This window comes from Oncorhynchus mykiss, chromosome 11 (assembly GCF_013265735.2).
Source record: "Oncorhynchus mykiss isolate Arlee chromosome 11, USDA_OmykA_1.1, whole genome shotgun sequence".
Taxonomy (NCBI): domain Eukaryota; kingdom Metazoa; phylum Chordata; class Actinopteri; order Salmoniformes; family Salmonidae; genus Oncorhynchus; species Oncorhynchus mykiss.
This window is the reverse complement of record NC_048575.1, coordinates 18,192,570-18,207,509: the sequence shown is the minus strand read 5'-3', so window position 1 is coordinate 18,207,509 and position 14,940 is coordinate 18,192,570. Positions and strand designations below refer to the sequence as shown.

The 14,940-nt window shown below is 43.2% G+C and overlaps 1 protein-coding gene across 1 annotated transcript; it reads right to left on the bottom strand.

Moving 5' to 3' along the window:
* Positions 1 to 3,356: 3,356 nt before the first annotated feature.
* On the bottom strand, positions 3,357 to 14,886 carry pex2 (peroxisomal biogenesis factor 2). The gene is made up of 3 exons (XM_021620411.2): positions 14,732 to 14,886; positions 4,786 to 5,279; positions 3,357 to 4,522 (listed from the first exon to the last, which is right to left on the bottom strand). The coding sequence occupies exons 1-3, from the start codon at positions 14,733 to 14,735 to the stop codon at positions 4,037 to 4,039; spliced, it is 984 nt and encodes a 327-aa protein (XP_021476086.2). The 5' UTR covers positions 14,736 to 14,886; the 3' UTR covers positions 3,357 to 4,036.
* Positions 14,887 to 14,940: the final 54 nt, after the last annotated feature.

Here is a 14,940-nt window from a genome sequence, read left to right as displayed (position 1 = left end):
CACTCTAACATAACTTATTAGCTAGGAAGGTAACTGAATGCCCATGTAAATGAATGCCCATGTAAATGAATGCCCAGGTAAATTAATGCCCATGTCAAGAAAGCTTACTAGCAGCCAGCAGCACTTGCCGCACTGGTAGCCTCTTTGCGGGGGCTTTTGTAAGATAATTCAGTGTATGTGTTCCAATGAGTGTATTTCTGCTACCCGTTCTAGTTCTATCATCTGCTGTATTTAACAAGAAGCAGTCTATTGGTATAAAACAATCAAAAACCAGCAAGCTATTTTAATCTAGCTTTCCCTGCATGGGACTCTAGTCTAGCTTTCCCTGCATGGGACTCTAGTCTAGCTTTCCCTGCATGGGACTCTAGTCTAGCTTTCCCTGCATGGGACTCTAGTCTAGCTTTCCCTGCATGGGACTCTAGTCTAGCTTTCCCTGCATGGGACTCTAGTCTAGCTTTCCCTGCATGGAACTCTAGTTTTTTAATACCGAATCGAATGTACGCTGAGCAAAAAAAGAAACGTCCCTTTTTCAGGAACCTGTCTTTCAAAGATAATTCGTAAAAATTCAAATAACACAGATCTTCATTGTAAAGGGTTTAAACACTGTTTCCCATGCTTGTTCAATGAACTATAAACTATTAATGAACATGCACCTGTGGAGCGGTTGTTAAGACACTAACAGCTTACAGACGGTAGGCAATTAAGGTCACAGTTATGAAAACTTAGGACACTAAAGAGGCCTTTCTACTGACTCTGAAAAACACCAAAAGAAAGATGCCCAGGGTCCCTGCTCATCTGTGTGAGCGTGCCTTAGGCATGCTACATGGAGGCATGAGGACTGCAGATGTGGCCAGGGCAATAAATTGCAATGTCTGTACTGTGAGACGCCTAAGACAGCGCTAAAGGGAGACAGGACGGACAGCTGATCGTCCTCACAGTGGCAGACCACGTGTAACAACACCTGCACAGGATCAGTACATCCGAACATCACACCTTCGGGACAGGTACAGGATGGCAACAACAACTGCCCGAGTTGGAAGGAACGCACAATCCCTCCATCAGTTCTCAGACTGTCCGCAATAGGCTGAGAGAGGCTGGACTGAAGGCTTGTAGGCCTGTTGTAAGGCAGGTCCTCACCAGAAACATGAGGTAATGGACGCAGATGAAAGGCACAACAATGGGCCTCAGGATCTTGTCATGGTATCTCTGTGCATTCAAATTGCCATAGATAAAATGCAATTGTGTTTGTTGTCAGTAGCTTATGCCTGCCTGTACCATAACCCCACCTCCACCATCGGGCACTCTGTTCACAACGTTGACATCAGCAAACTGCTGGCCCACATGACACCATACACCATGATCTGCAGTTGTGATGCTGGTTGGACATACTGCTAAATTCTCTAAAACTACGTTGGGGGCGGCTTATGGTAGAAAAATGAACATTAAATTATTTGGCAACAGCTCTGGTGGACATTCCTGCAGATAGCATTGCCAATTACACACTCCCACAAAACTTGACACATCTGTGGCATTGTCATGTGACAAAACTGCACATTTCAGCATGACCTTTTATTGTCCCCAGCACAAGGTGCACCTATGTAATGATCATGCTGTTTAATCAGCTTCTTGATATGCCACACCTGTCAGGTGGATGGATTATGTCGGCAAATGAGAAATGCTCACTAACAGGGATGTCAAAAAATGTGTTCACAATTTCTGGGAACTTTTGTTTCAGCTCATGAAACATGGGACCAACACTTTACATGTTGCGTTCATATTTTTGTACTGTATATTTTAATTCATTAAAATCATCCAAGGACAGGTCGGCCTACTTGACGCATGAACAGACACAGGCACATGCCCGCATGCTCATAAACGCCCCAACATACAGAATCAGAGGCAGCATGAAAAGCATGGTGGTTAGGCATTTTAATAATTAACATGAACATCATCAGTAAATACTGTAGAATCCCTGTGTATTGATCTCATGAGCAAAAGCCCTCAATCCAAGACACACCAAATATTTTCTTTGTGTCTAACAAATTTCATCAACCCCTTCAGAAGTGAACCTGTCAGGATGAGTGTGTTTGTGTGTATTAGTGAGTTTGTGTAAGCTAGACCAAACCAAACAGGCCTCAAAAGAAACTAAGCCGTCAGTAGTGTATGTGTCTGTGTGTGAGAGAGAGAGAGAACCAGCCTGACCAAACCCATCTCTCCACAAAGCCCCAACTCACCTAAAGTCCTGATTGATTGCCTCCGCAATCAGCAATTAAGCTCTAGTGATCATCCAGATGAGGGGTGTCTCTGCTCTCCGCCAGCCCAGAGAAGGTCTCACTGGGCAGGGCTACGTTTGGCCCGGGGCTGGGCTCATTGGAGGAGGTTAACTCCAGCATAAATAAGCATCTTTGCAGTCATTACAGGGATTAGGCAGTGATTCGCCTGCAAGGAACCAAGAGGCTGCCAGAGGTTCACTACAGTTCACAGCCTGACTTATAGGGAGAGGCCCGCTGAGATTACTGAGTGTGTGTGAGAGAGACAGAGAGAGAGAGACAGAAAGTGTATAAGTGTGTCTCCAATCTGAGCCCCTGGCTGCCCCTTGATCTTTTGCATGTTTTGGCAGTGTGAAAGGGGATAAGGAGAGATGGAGAGAGAGCAGAGGGAGAGATGGGAAGAGAAGGAGAGATGGAGAGAGAGCAGAGGGAGAGATGGGAAGAGAAGGAGAGATGGAGAGAGAGCAGAGGGAGAGATGGGAAGAGAAGGAGAGATGGAGAGAGAGCAGAGGGAGAGGAGAGATGGGCAGAGGGAGAGGAGAGATGGGCAGAGGGAGAGGAGAGATGGGCAGAGGGAGAGGAGAGATGGGAAGAGGGAGAGGAGAGATGAGAAGAGGGAGAGGAGAGCTGGGCAGAGGGAGAGGAGAGATGGGAAGAGAGCATAGGGAAATATGGAGAGAGAGGAAAGATGCAGAGGGAGAGAAGGCAAGATGGGGAGAGAGCAGATGGGAAGAGAGCATGGGGAAAGATGGAGAGACCAGAGGGAGAGAGAGGGCAGAGGGAGAGGAGAGATAGGAAGAGAAGGGAAGAGAAGGAGAGACCAGAGGGAGAGAGCAGCGGGAGAGGAGAAATGGGAAGAGAAGGAGAGACCAGAGGGAGAGGAGAGATGGGAAGAGAAGGAGAGACCAGAAGGAGAGACCAGATGGAGAGGAGAGATGGGAAGAGAAGGAGAGACCAGAAGGAGAGACCAGGGGGAGAGGAGAGATGGGAAGAGAAGGAGAGATGGGGAGAAGCGTGTATGTTATAACTTTCTTAAATTTCTCTCTTCACTTTAAAACAAGAAACACCCATTAAATGGGGTCATTATTTGGGTATTAATTAAATTGACTACATTTTAATGAACAGAATTTAGGCACAAATACAAACAGATGCAAATTTCGTTAGCGGTGATGAGCAACAGAAAATCATCCATTATTTATTAGTCCCGTCAGTCATGTTTTTGCATTTTTCATCAGAACAAATATTCCCATTTGAACAGAACAGAGCAGCACAAGGCCAATTTGGAGCAAAATCAACACATTTCTTCATCAAATATATGCTCTGTGTTTCTCCAACAGTCACTCAGAGCTGTGTGAACAAACAGGTCTGTCCAAAGTCTAACAGTAGGAATGGAGGGGCAACAGGAGCATGATGGTCAGTGAGTGTGTGCTCACATACATTATACATGGGCAGACAGGCCCTGTCTGTTCATACAACAGACTGAATCTCAGTCATCATCATCTTGTCTTTCCAGTGCATCTTCCATCGTCACCCAGAGTATCTTAAGCAAAGAAACCTTGCTCAGTTAAAGGGCCCCTCTGAGACCCTTTGTGTGTGTGTGTATTTCTGAATGTCTGTCCGTGTTTGTGTGTGTGCATGTGTAAATGTCAATTTTTCTATAGACACTGTGTATTGAAGTCCATTCACTGTGACCTTGAGTGTCACCAAAATCTCACTTTACAAGTAAACACGTGTTGTGTGTGTTCCCGTGACTGGATGTGACATTATCATCTAGTGTGGATGTCAGTAATCTCGATCTGCAGTTTGACAGCCTTTGCCTCCCCGACTTCTACGCCACACTTAGGACATGTCAGGTAGGCGTCTGCGATGGAGTGACTCTTGACGCAGTAGTAACAGAACACATGACCACAACCTACCGTGTGAGGCATGGTAGGCCACTCCCCACACAGAGCACACTCCTTCCACACCGCTGAGCCCTCTCTCACCCCCTCCTCCCCTCCCTCACCCACTCCTAGGGGGTAGAGAAGTGAGTACATGGTTGTCTTGATCTTCCTCATGTTGACTAGAGGGAGGAGGAAGATGAGGAACTCAGCGAAGCCGTGCCACAGCAGCTCTCTATTCATGTACTGGAAGGCTGCATCCCGGACCGCCTGGGGCTTAGTGAACACCGCACGGATACCCAGGATCCTTTCTGTCAGATATGGGTGGCGCCCCTTCCTCAGGAACACCAGGAAGTTGATCAGATTGGCTACCTGGGGAGATTTCAGCAGCATGAGTAACAGCTAGACCAGGGTTTCCCAAACTCGGTCCTCCAAGAGCTGCACGTTTTGGATTTTGTCCGAGCACTACACAGCCGATTCAAATAATCAACTAATCATCAAGCTTTGATCATTTGAATTAGCTGTGTAGTGTTAGGGCAAAAAACAAAACGTGCATGCCTTGGGGTCCCGAGGACGAAGTACGGAAAACGCTAAGCTAGCCAATCAAAACTCAGAACTTTACTTTATGACCCTACCTGGGTAAGGCCGGTGATCAAAGAAAGAACTCGACGCAGTCCCAGACGCAGACCTCCATCGGCCGGGGGACTGCCGCCCAGCCCCAACCCCAGGGAGAGGAGCAAGCTGTGGGATCGCTCCGTCAGCCAGCGGGGTCCGACTGTCAGCAGGGCCAGGCCCAGCCTCTGTCTCCTGCTCAGGGCCCTGTAGCGCTGGGATAGTGACAGAGTGTTGTGGTAACGGAGGTTCATCATAGACTGGCCCACCGTAGCACTGTTGGGGTAGACTGTGAACCTCCAGAGAAGGAGCTGGAGCAGGGCCTTGAGTTCAGGCTCCACGGGAGTGAGCAGGCCTGGGCGGAAGTGTTGGAAACACTGGGAGAACTGGTTCCACACCAGCTGGTCCAGAGCAGAGTCCAGCTCAAAGGCATCCAGCTGGTTGATCCTCAAGACAGGAGTCTGAGGGTCTGGACCTGAACCTCCCTCTGGTGGGGGATGGGCTCCTCCGGTAGAAGCTGAAAAAGAAGAAGATAAGAATAAAAAATTGTACTTGTAGGCTACATCACATACACACAGTATGCAATACAAATGATTTATCAAAGGTGCTCCACAGTAACATGGGCCTAATCCCCAAAGAAAGACTCCAAACTTTTGGCAAGAATAAACTGTCTTGGAAGGACGAAACCTTGAGAGGGACCAGATGTAAAGGGATACTTTGACATTTTGGCAATGAAGCCCTTTATGTACTTCCCCTAAGTCCGATGAACTCGTGGACACAATTTGAATGTCTCTGCATCCAGAATGAAGGAAGTTTGAGGTAGTTTTGCGAGCCAATGCTAAGTGCAATGACGAAGTCTACAGGAACAGCTGGCATTCTAGCTGTCATTTAGACGTCCAGTCTTTGCCCTAACGCTAGCCAGCAACTTCCTTCAAACTGTACACAAGAGACATAAAAATGGTATCCCTGATGTCATCTGATTGCCAAAATCTCAAAAGGAGAAGTTGCTTTTTTACAACCAAATACATTGTTTTGTAAATGCCATGTTATAGAAAGGTCCAGATTTCACTTGTTTTTGAGAAACTTAACGCAACCAGCGATTCCTTTCCTCATCCTTGTTGTGTAGCACAGGGATTCTAAAAAAGGTTCCAAAAACACCCAAATACATCCTTTTAGAAACTGAAACGCTGTCAGTATATCGGCAAATTGGCGGACAAAAATACAGATTTCAATTGTTATGAAAACTTGAAATCGGCCCTAATTAATCGGTCGACCTCTAGTCTAAACACACCAAGACAACCGAGAAGAGGGCACGACAAAGCCTATTCCCCCTCAGGAAACTAAAAAGATGAAACTGGCCTTCTTTAGACTAGTTGAGTATTTGGAGCATCAGCATTTGTGGGTTCGATTACAGGCTCAACATGGCCAGAAACAAAGAACTTTCTTCCGAAACTCGTCAGTCTATTCTTGTTCTGAGAAATGAAGGCTATTCCATGCGAGAAACTGCCAAGAAACTGAAGATCTGGTACAACACTGTGTTGCACACTCCCTTCACAGCGCAACCTGTCTCTAACCAGAATAGGAGTGGGAGGCCCCGGTGCACACCTGAGCAAGAGGACAAGTATATTAGATTGTCTAGTTTGAGAAACAGACGCCTCACAAGTCCTCAACTGGAAGCTTCATTAAATAGTACCCGCAAAATAACAGTCTCAACGTCAACAGTGAAGAGGCGACTCTGGGAAGCTGGCCTTCTAGGCAGAGTTGCAAAGAAAAAGACATCTCAGACTGGCCAATAAAAAGGAAAGATTAAGATGGGCAAAAGAACACAGACTCTGGACAGAGGGAATATCTAAGGAAATTTGCATGCCTCAGCTCGAGTCGCAACAAAATGGAATACAACATTGCAGATAAAGTTCGGAATGACAATTTCATGTGTACAACATGTAAAGACCTACATCACCATACTGACAGCGTTTCAGTTTCTAAAAGGACGTATTGGGTGTTTTTGGAGCCTTTGCTCATGTTTTTTCAGATCCCCTTTACTGCCACAACGAGGATGAGGATTTAAATCACTGTTTGGGGGGGGGGGGTTTCTCAAAAACAAGTGAAACAAACAACAAGAACAACAAAGTGTCTGGACCCCTCTATAACATGCTATTTACATTAAACATGTAGATTTGGTTGTAAAAAAGCTAAATTCTCCTTTAAGATGAGAAATCCATCCTATTATGCATTTTTATAGTGGCTCTGAAATCACTTTTCACATGTAAAACCCATCCTAAATGTGGCCTTTGAGTGTTGCAATGCAGAGGCACATGGGGTCTTAAGATGCACATGGACACACACACACACACACACACACACACACGGTCTTAGCCGAGATAGGGTTGTGCGGAAGAATCACATCAACAGGGATTAGCCTAATGGCGCAGTCTTGGCTACACCGTAACCATCTGCCAATATGGAACTATTTCACTCCCCGGTGGACTCTATATGAGATCCCACCACTGTGACGTCTGGATGACTCCTCACTGAGTGTGTCTGTCTGTGTGAGTCCATGTTTGTATCATCCTTGGTTTATCTCTCTCTACTACCCCCCCCCCCCCCCAAATGAAATGGTTTAGAAATGAAAGGCTGAAGGAGAGAAAAGGAGAGAGACCTTTGTGCTGTGGTGAACAGGATTTGTTATGTGGCTTTAAGAGATTTCAGCTCTGGAATGGAAATATGGCAGCTTTGACTGAGGGGGTCAGTTGTGACATTTAGACCGAGTTACATTCTAATAAGCAGCACTGCGGTGCTTAGAGTTTATTTTGGTCCATAAGAACATCCTGCATTCATGATGTTTCAATAGACTTCATATGATACAGTACCACCCAGTTACATTTAGAAATGAATGAAATAGGTGACATTTTAAAGGAAAAAAGTCATTCAAGTTTAATTTAATTCATGACACTATTTACGAGTGCGGCATACAATGTCTATTATACGAAGTTAGAATTTAATTTATAAAGTAGCCTAAAACTTACAAGAAAATAAGTAGGTGAATATCAAATAATTACATAAAGATCCTAATATATATAACCTAATTTGTTATGTCACATAATATAGGTGACATAGCTAAGCATAATTGGCCCTTGGTAAATAATAATACACTTAATTTGTATAGTGCTTTCATTCAAATTATCTCAAAGCTCTACTGAGAAACAAATTAAGTAGTAGCCTCACGTTTGTATGCACTGCCTCAGTGTGGGCGTATGCGCATGCCTGCATGTGTGTGTGTCAATCAGGTAGGCAGGCAGGGACATACGTAGATAATCCACAGGTCCACAGCGCCAAATAGCCACACAGTGCCAAGTGTGAGAAATAGCCCCCTCTCTCCATCCCTTCCTCCTTCCCTCCCTGGGAGAATCCCCTGGTCTGGTACTCCCTTCAACGCTGTTATTGAGCAGTTGACAAGTTATGAATGAAAATGTTTTATTTGGGAACACAGTATTGACAGCCGGCTATCAATAGTACTGTGGCTATTGTCAGGGGCTTGTCAATATTAATGTAATTATGATGTAAGAGGATGAGAGAGATGTTAGAGTCAGGCCACTGTAACGTCTTCTAGACACACACACACACACACACACACACACACACACACACACACACACACATCAATAGCAGGATTACTATTGACAGCTACCCTCAGACTCTCAGCTATATGCCAAATACATAACAGCCCCACACTTCAGTCAATACTCTCTGCCTATAAAAATGAAGTAGTGAAATTTACAGGGCTTTCACCACAGAACTGGAAATCTATGGCTCTTATGTAATGGTCAGAAGTCGCCGATCAATGGGCAGTGGTTAGGCCTATTGTAAATAAAGGACATACACTTACAGAGGCATGAAAGAGCAAACACACACACACAAAGATTATGTTCAAGCATTGAACAGGAGCCATCGACTTCATAATGGATCAACACAGGGAGAATGCCCTCTCCTGGAGCTGGTGAGTGAGTAGAGTGAGAGTGAGAGAGAGGACTGACTGACTGAGTGTGGGTTATTGCCTAAAGTTATCTACTATAGGCCTAGTTCTGAAATCAATACAAAACAAGTAAAAATCTAGAAGCCTACACATTTCATGGGGTAAATGTAATGATTTTTAAATTCTATATTTAAGATTGCTTCAAACAACAGCATTTTGGGGATATTTAGAGATTTAGGGAAGTCTGAGGCCAAATGAATCATTACTAGGACAATGTCAATACACAACATATGGATATACTGCCACAACAACAACGCTAGCACAAAGGGTTTATATGGAGCAAAAACCACTCCTGCACCATGACAAATAAGCTGTAGTCTGCTGCTCAAATCAGGGCTTATGACAACTGGCGCAAAGTGACGAATGAGTGACAGATAAGATTGCGGCATATCAACTGTCACCCCCACCCCTAGGCATCATCCTGTCGGCTACGATCTACTGATGGAAAAAGGGATAGGAAAAAAAAAAAGAACAGAGTGAAAACAGATAAGCACAAACTGCTCAACGACAACACTCTGACCTTGAGTCTGTCTGGCTGTCACAACTGGACTGGACAGGACGTTCCTGAAGAGAACATAGCAGCTCAGCTCCAAGCAAGGCTATAAGGAATCAAGGGAATTTGGGAGGGTGGCTAGACTGTCATCTTGACCTTCGGTTTAGACATAGTGCCAGGGATGGCACCTTTAGGACAAGAGATAGAGAGGGAACGGGGGTGGGTGTCTTGATCCCCAAAGGACAGGACACATAATAGTGATATTATCCCTATCTTTTTCTGATCACTGAGGCATAATTATATATATATATATATATATATATATATATATATATATATATATATATAAATAAGCCTCCTTCAGATATAAAATGCCTAATATATGTATGCCTGGCTTTGTATATAAGCAATTATTATGCATCAAACTCCTGGCTTAGACTCTCGTACACAAATACCAAGGCAGTTAGCTTTGCTTGTTAGCCTACATTCTCTGAACTAAAATATAAACTGTTACAATTGGCTCTCCTACTGTGTGGAATATGCCTTTGGCTTTCACCCTACATTTCTCCTCTCATGTAAATGAATTTGTGTAAAAGGTCTGGAGAATGTAACCTTCCATTCTAAGCACTCAAACCTCTTTTATTCCTCTCTTTATTGCTATTTTCTCTCTGGCCAGAGTGCTAGGCCTACTAATGTTTTCTCAATGAAAATTAATGAGAATGTCAGTTTTGGAACTTTTAAAAAGTGATGTCATGGCCATTACAGGTATGCTAAGATTAGCCAGGCGGTAAGAGGACTAATTGTTATGAGTCTGTTTCATAAAAAATAGATGTGTGTAAATGCACAGAGTGGTCCTAGACCCTGGCTCCCTCTCTCTCTTGGTGTGTGTGTGTGTGTGTGTGTGTGTGTTGCACTCAAATGCTTAATCAGGACTCTCCTACTCACCTAAAACTAGGGTTGCAAACTGACTAGGGTTGCAAACTGACTAGGGTTGCAAACTGACTAGGGTTGCAAACTGACTAGGGTTGCAAACTGACTAGGGTTGCAAACTGACTAGGGTTGCAAACTGACTAGGGTTGCAAACTGACTAGGGTTGCAAACTGACTAGGGTTGGAAACTGACTAGGGTTGGAAACTGACTAGGGTTGGAAACTGACTAGGGTTGCAAACTGACTAGGGTTGGAAATTTCAATAAATTCCCTGGATTTCCAGAAATCCTGGTTGGAGGATCCCGGATTTCCTGCTTATTCCCTCCTGATTCCGGGAAACCTCTAACTCGGATTTTGGGAAAACCAGGGAATTTATTGAAAGTTTAATACATTTTGCAACTCTCTACCTAACACCATAGAGAGACACAGGGCGAGGGGGGCCTAGTTAATGCCTGAAAAAAAATATCACTTCTGCCTGACACAAAGATTTGTGCTCTGCTTAATCTGGTTTGCTCAGAATGTAAATTATTTAGGAGAATTAATTGATTTTGTGAGTACAAAGGTGGAAGATACAAAGCTTGTATGAGTAATAAGTACAGCAGGGTTTGCAGGAAAACAACTTAAAAACTCATGAAACATTTAGGAGGCCAAGGAAGTGCATTGAATGGTGAAGCAAGAACAGTTAATGAATGAGACATTTTTTGTTGTGTCTGATGAAGTAATGCGCAACTGCTGTGGCCTAACCTCATGCAAATAAAATGTGTAGCGTTAAGAATTTTTTATCAACTAATGCATGACAGAAGACAAACGGTGATGTGCAAACTTTTGTTCTCATGTTTTATCAGTTGTACACGGCAATTAAAACGATTGAGGAAATGGAATGCTTAACGTGCTAGAGTGCCAGACAGACCCTGGCTTGTGAAGACCCAAGCACTGTTTTTTTTCTCTCTAAAGTGGACAAGGAATGCTGTTAAAAGATGTGCTCATGTCTGGAGCAGTCACTCATCACAGTAAAAACACTTCACAGAAACGTGCTGGGGTGATGAGTAGCCTAAACTCGTCTGAGGCCTGAAGGCTTGCGTTAGCTCCCCAAGCAAATGCCTAGGCTTTAGCTCAGCAGGCTAACAGAGTGTTGAGGCTTTTAGGCTAGACAAACCAAGTTCAAACACAGCCTGTCAGACGACTACCCCTGCCGACATTTGAACTTTGGATTCATTACAAACATTCCTACTGAACAACCCTTTTAGAGGACAGGGTCTGAGTGTCGAGAGCTATTTCAAATGAGTGCAGCAGACAAAGCTGTGTCCATGTTAATGCCTGTTAGAGAAATCTATAGCTGACCTCTTGACCTCTAGCTGAGATCACACCCCAGTTTAACTTCACAAATTCCCTTAAAAACCCACTCAATATGCTAAGTGTTCTCTCTCTCATCCAGTGTAATCATCTGCTCTAGATTCTCTTGATAACAACACTCATTCCTAGTTCTTAATTCGTAAAGTCTACACATATCAGCCATTTAACAAAAAACGCAAAGCTCCTCCATTTTGATAATAAGGCAAGAGCATTACGTGATAATCAGTCAGAGGATTAGGTTGGCACGAGGCAAAATGGCCAGCTACAGAGTAATTGTAAAAGAGAGATAGATTTTTTTTTAAATGAATAGAATAGAGGACGATGATTGAGGGGATAGGGATGGAGTGAGTGGCCTCTTGAAAATCAATAAAATCACCTACTGTACAGAAATAATGACATCTCTTTCTCTCTCTCTGCTTTCAGACTGGCCTGGAGTGAGATAAGCTTAAGGCTGAAATGACAGTATAGCCTACTGCAATAATCAAATGTACAGTACACTAATTAATACCTATGGGGATAATTCCTGTTATAATATAGCCTATATACAATATATACAGTATTCACTATATATACAGTACCAGTCAAGTTTGGACACACCTACTCATTCAAGGGTTTATCTTTATTTTTACTATTTTCTACATTGTAGAATAATAGTGATGATAACAAAACTATGAAATAACACACATGGAATCATGTAGTGACCAAAAATATTTTATATTTCACATTCTTCAAAGTAGCCACCCTTTGCCTTGATGACAGCTTTGCACAATCTTGGCATTCTCTCAACCAGCTTCACCTGGAATGCTTTTCAACAGTCTTGAAGGAGTTCCCACATATGCTGAGCACTTGTTGGCTGCTTTTCCTTCACACTGCAGTCCAACTTATCCCAAACCATCTCAATTCGGTTGAGGTCAGGTGATTGTGGAGGCCAGGTCATCTGATGCAGCAATCCATCACTCTCCTTCTTGGTCAAATAGCCCTTACACAGCCTGACGGTGTGTCGGGTCATTATCCTGCTGAAAAACAAATGATAGTCCCATTAAGCGCAAACCAGATGAGATGGCATATCGCTGCAAAATGCTGTGGTATCCATGCTGGTCAAGTGTGCGTTGAATTCGAAATTAATCACTGACAGTGTCACCAGCAAAGCAAGCCCACACCATCACACCTCGTCCTCCATGCTTCACGGCGGGAAGCACACATGCGGAGATCATCCGTTCACCTACTTTGCATCTCACAAAGACACAGCAGTTGGAACCAAAAATCACAAATTTGGACTCATCAGACCAAAGGACAGATTCCCACCGGTCTAATATCCATTGCTCATGTTTCTTTGCCCAAGCAAGTCTCTTCTTCTTATTGGTGTCCTTCAGTAATGGTTTCTTTGCAGCAATTCGACCATGAAGGCCTGATTCACACAGTCTCCTCTGAACAGTTGAAGTTGAGATGTGTCTGTTACTTGAACTCTGTGGAGCATTTATTTGGGCTGCAATTTCTGAGGCTGGTAACTCTAATGAACTTATCCCCTGCAGCAGAGGTAACTTTGGGTCTTCCTTTCCTGTGGCGGTCCTCATGAGAGCTATCATAGAGCCTCATAGCACTTGATGGATTTTCACTGCACTTGAAGAAACTTTCAGAGTTCTTGAAATTTTCCAGATTGGTTGACCTTCATGTGTTAAACTTATGATGGACTGTCGTTTCTTTTTGCTTATTTGAGCTGATCTTGCCATAATACTGACAATTAACAGGCACACCTGTTATTTGAAAAGCCTTCCAGGTGACTACCTCACGAAGCTGGTTGAGAGAATGCCAAGCGTGTGCAAATGATGTCATCAAGGCAAAGGGTGGCCACCTCATGAAGAATCTCAAATTTAAAATAAAACTTTTTTTTGCTTACTACATGATTCCATGTTATTTCATAGTTTTGATGCCGTCACTATTATTCTGCAATGTAGAAAATAGTAAAAATAAAGAAAAACCCTAGAATGAGTAGGTGTATCCAAACTTTTGACTGGTACTGTATATATATAAATATATATCATTTTTTGTAAACAAATTACAGTCGGTGGTTGGATTAATCTTGATATTCAAGTGGTGTTCTGATGATATTCAAGTAATAGGTATTAAGGTCATGATTAGTGATGGGGAAAATTGATACAGTTACATATAATTATTTTTGAGGATATATATCGTATTATATATTTTTGACAATATCGCAATATTATTTTGCCGCTAGTTGGCTGTACCTGCACCAAAACTACAGTATTTTTTCCTTCACAGCGTGTTCTCCATCTTCTTTTTAAATAGCGAGCCAATTAGTTTTCAGCACTTTTATTTCCACTACTGATAAAAACTTGTTTTCTCATGGCTCGCTCGTCTCTCTGCAGCAGGCATATGGAGAACAATATGTTTTGAAAATCCAATCACAATACATATCCTATCGACACTTAAGTATCTTGATAATATCTGGATATTGATATCCCTGGCATTTCCCAGCCCTTGTCATGATACAACTGCAGCTTGCTGTCAAGGTGAAACACGTCATTGGAATTTCTAGCAAATAAATGTAGTACACGTTTGTATTAATTACGTCGATTGTTGCAGAACCTTTCCTCCGTTGCAAAACGTTTTGCAACAGAAACCGTTTACGCCAAAGGGGAGACGGTTTGCATCGAAACGAGTTTCTATTGGACAAATTCAGGTAGGTTCCTCCCTTTTCCTATATTTGCTTCCGTTTGGTTCTTAAACGGTTCCCATTGCAATACCTAATTTATACACGCCAGGGATCTAATCATTAGTCCAAAGAGTAGCGTTTTGCAACGAAAACAGTTTATATTGGACAGATTCAGATAGGTCCCCCGTTTCGTTCCTAGTGAATAGACCCCAGCTTGACCGCCATACTGTCATTTTGATAGTGTGCAGTGGATAGTATTTGAAAGCGACACAGCTCATCGATACTGAACTGTACATAATGCAAATCAAAGCACGGAAGACATTGCACATGAGTATACATTCCAACGAAGTAGCATATGCATTGCCCACTGTTCGCAATATATCTCGCGCAAATATATCGATTGCCGTTTAAACGTAATTGGAATATGCAGCCAATATAACTTGCCAATGGATTGTATTTCATATGACAAAAAGGGGACCGATATTTACCCATTGTTTTGCTTGAAATCGACCGTTTGTCACCTAGATGTGAACGCACTTCATTTCCGGGTTGTCAACGCTAACCACTCCTCTAAAAGCGAACGGGCCAATCGACAAATGAGTGCCCAGCAGCAAGCATGTTTAGCCAATTGCATTAGGTCGCTGATTAAGTGATGGTGCACACTGTCATATCTATTGGGTGAAATACCAGTGTGCCG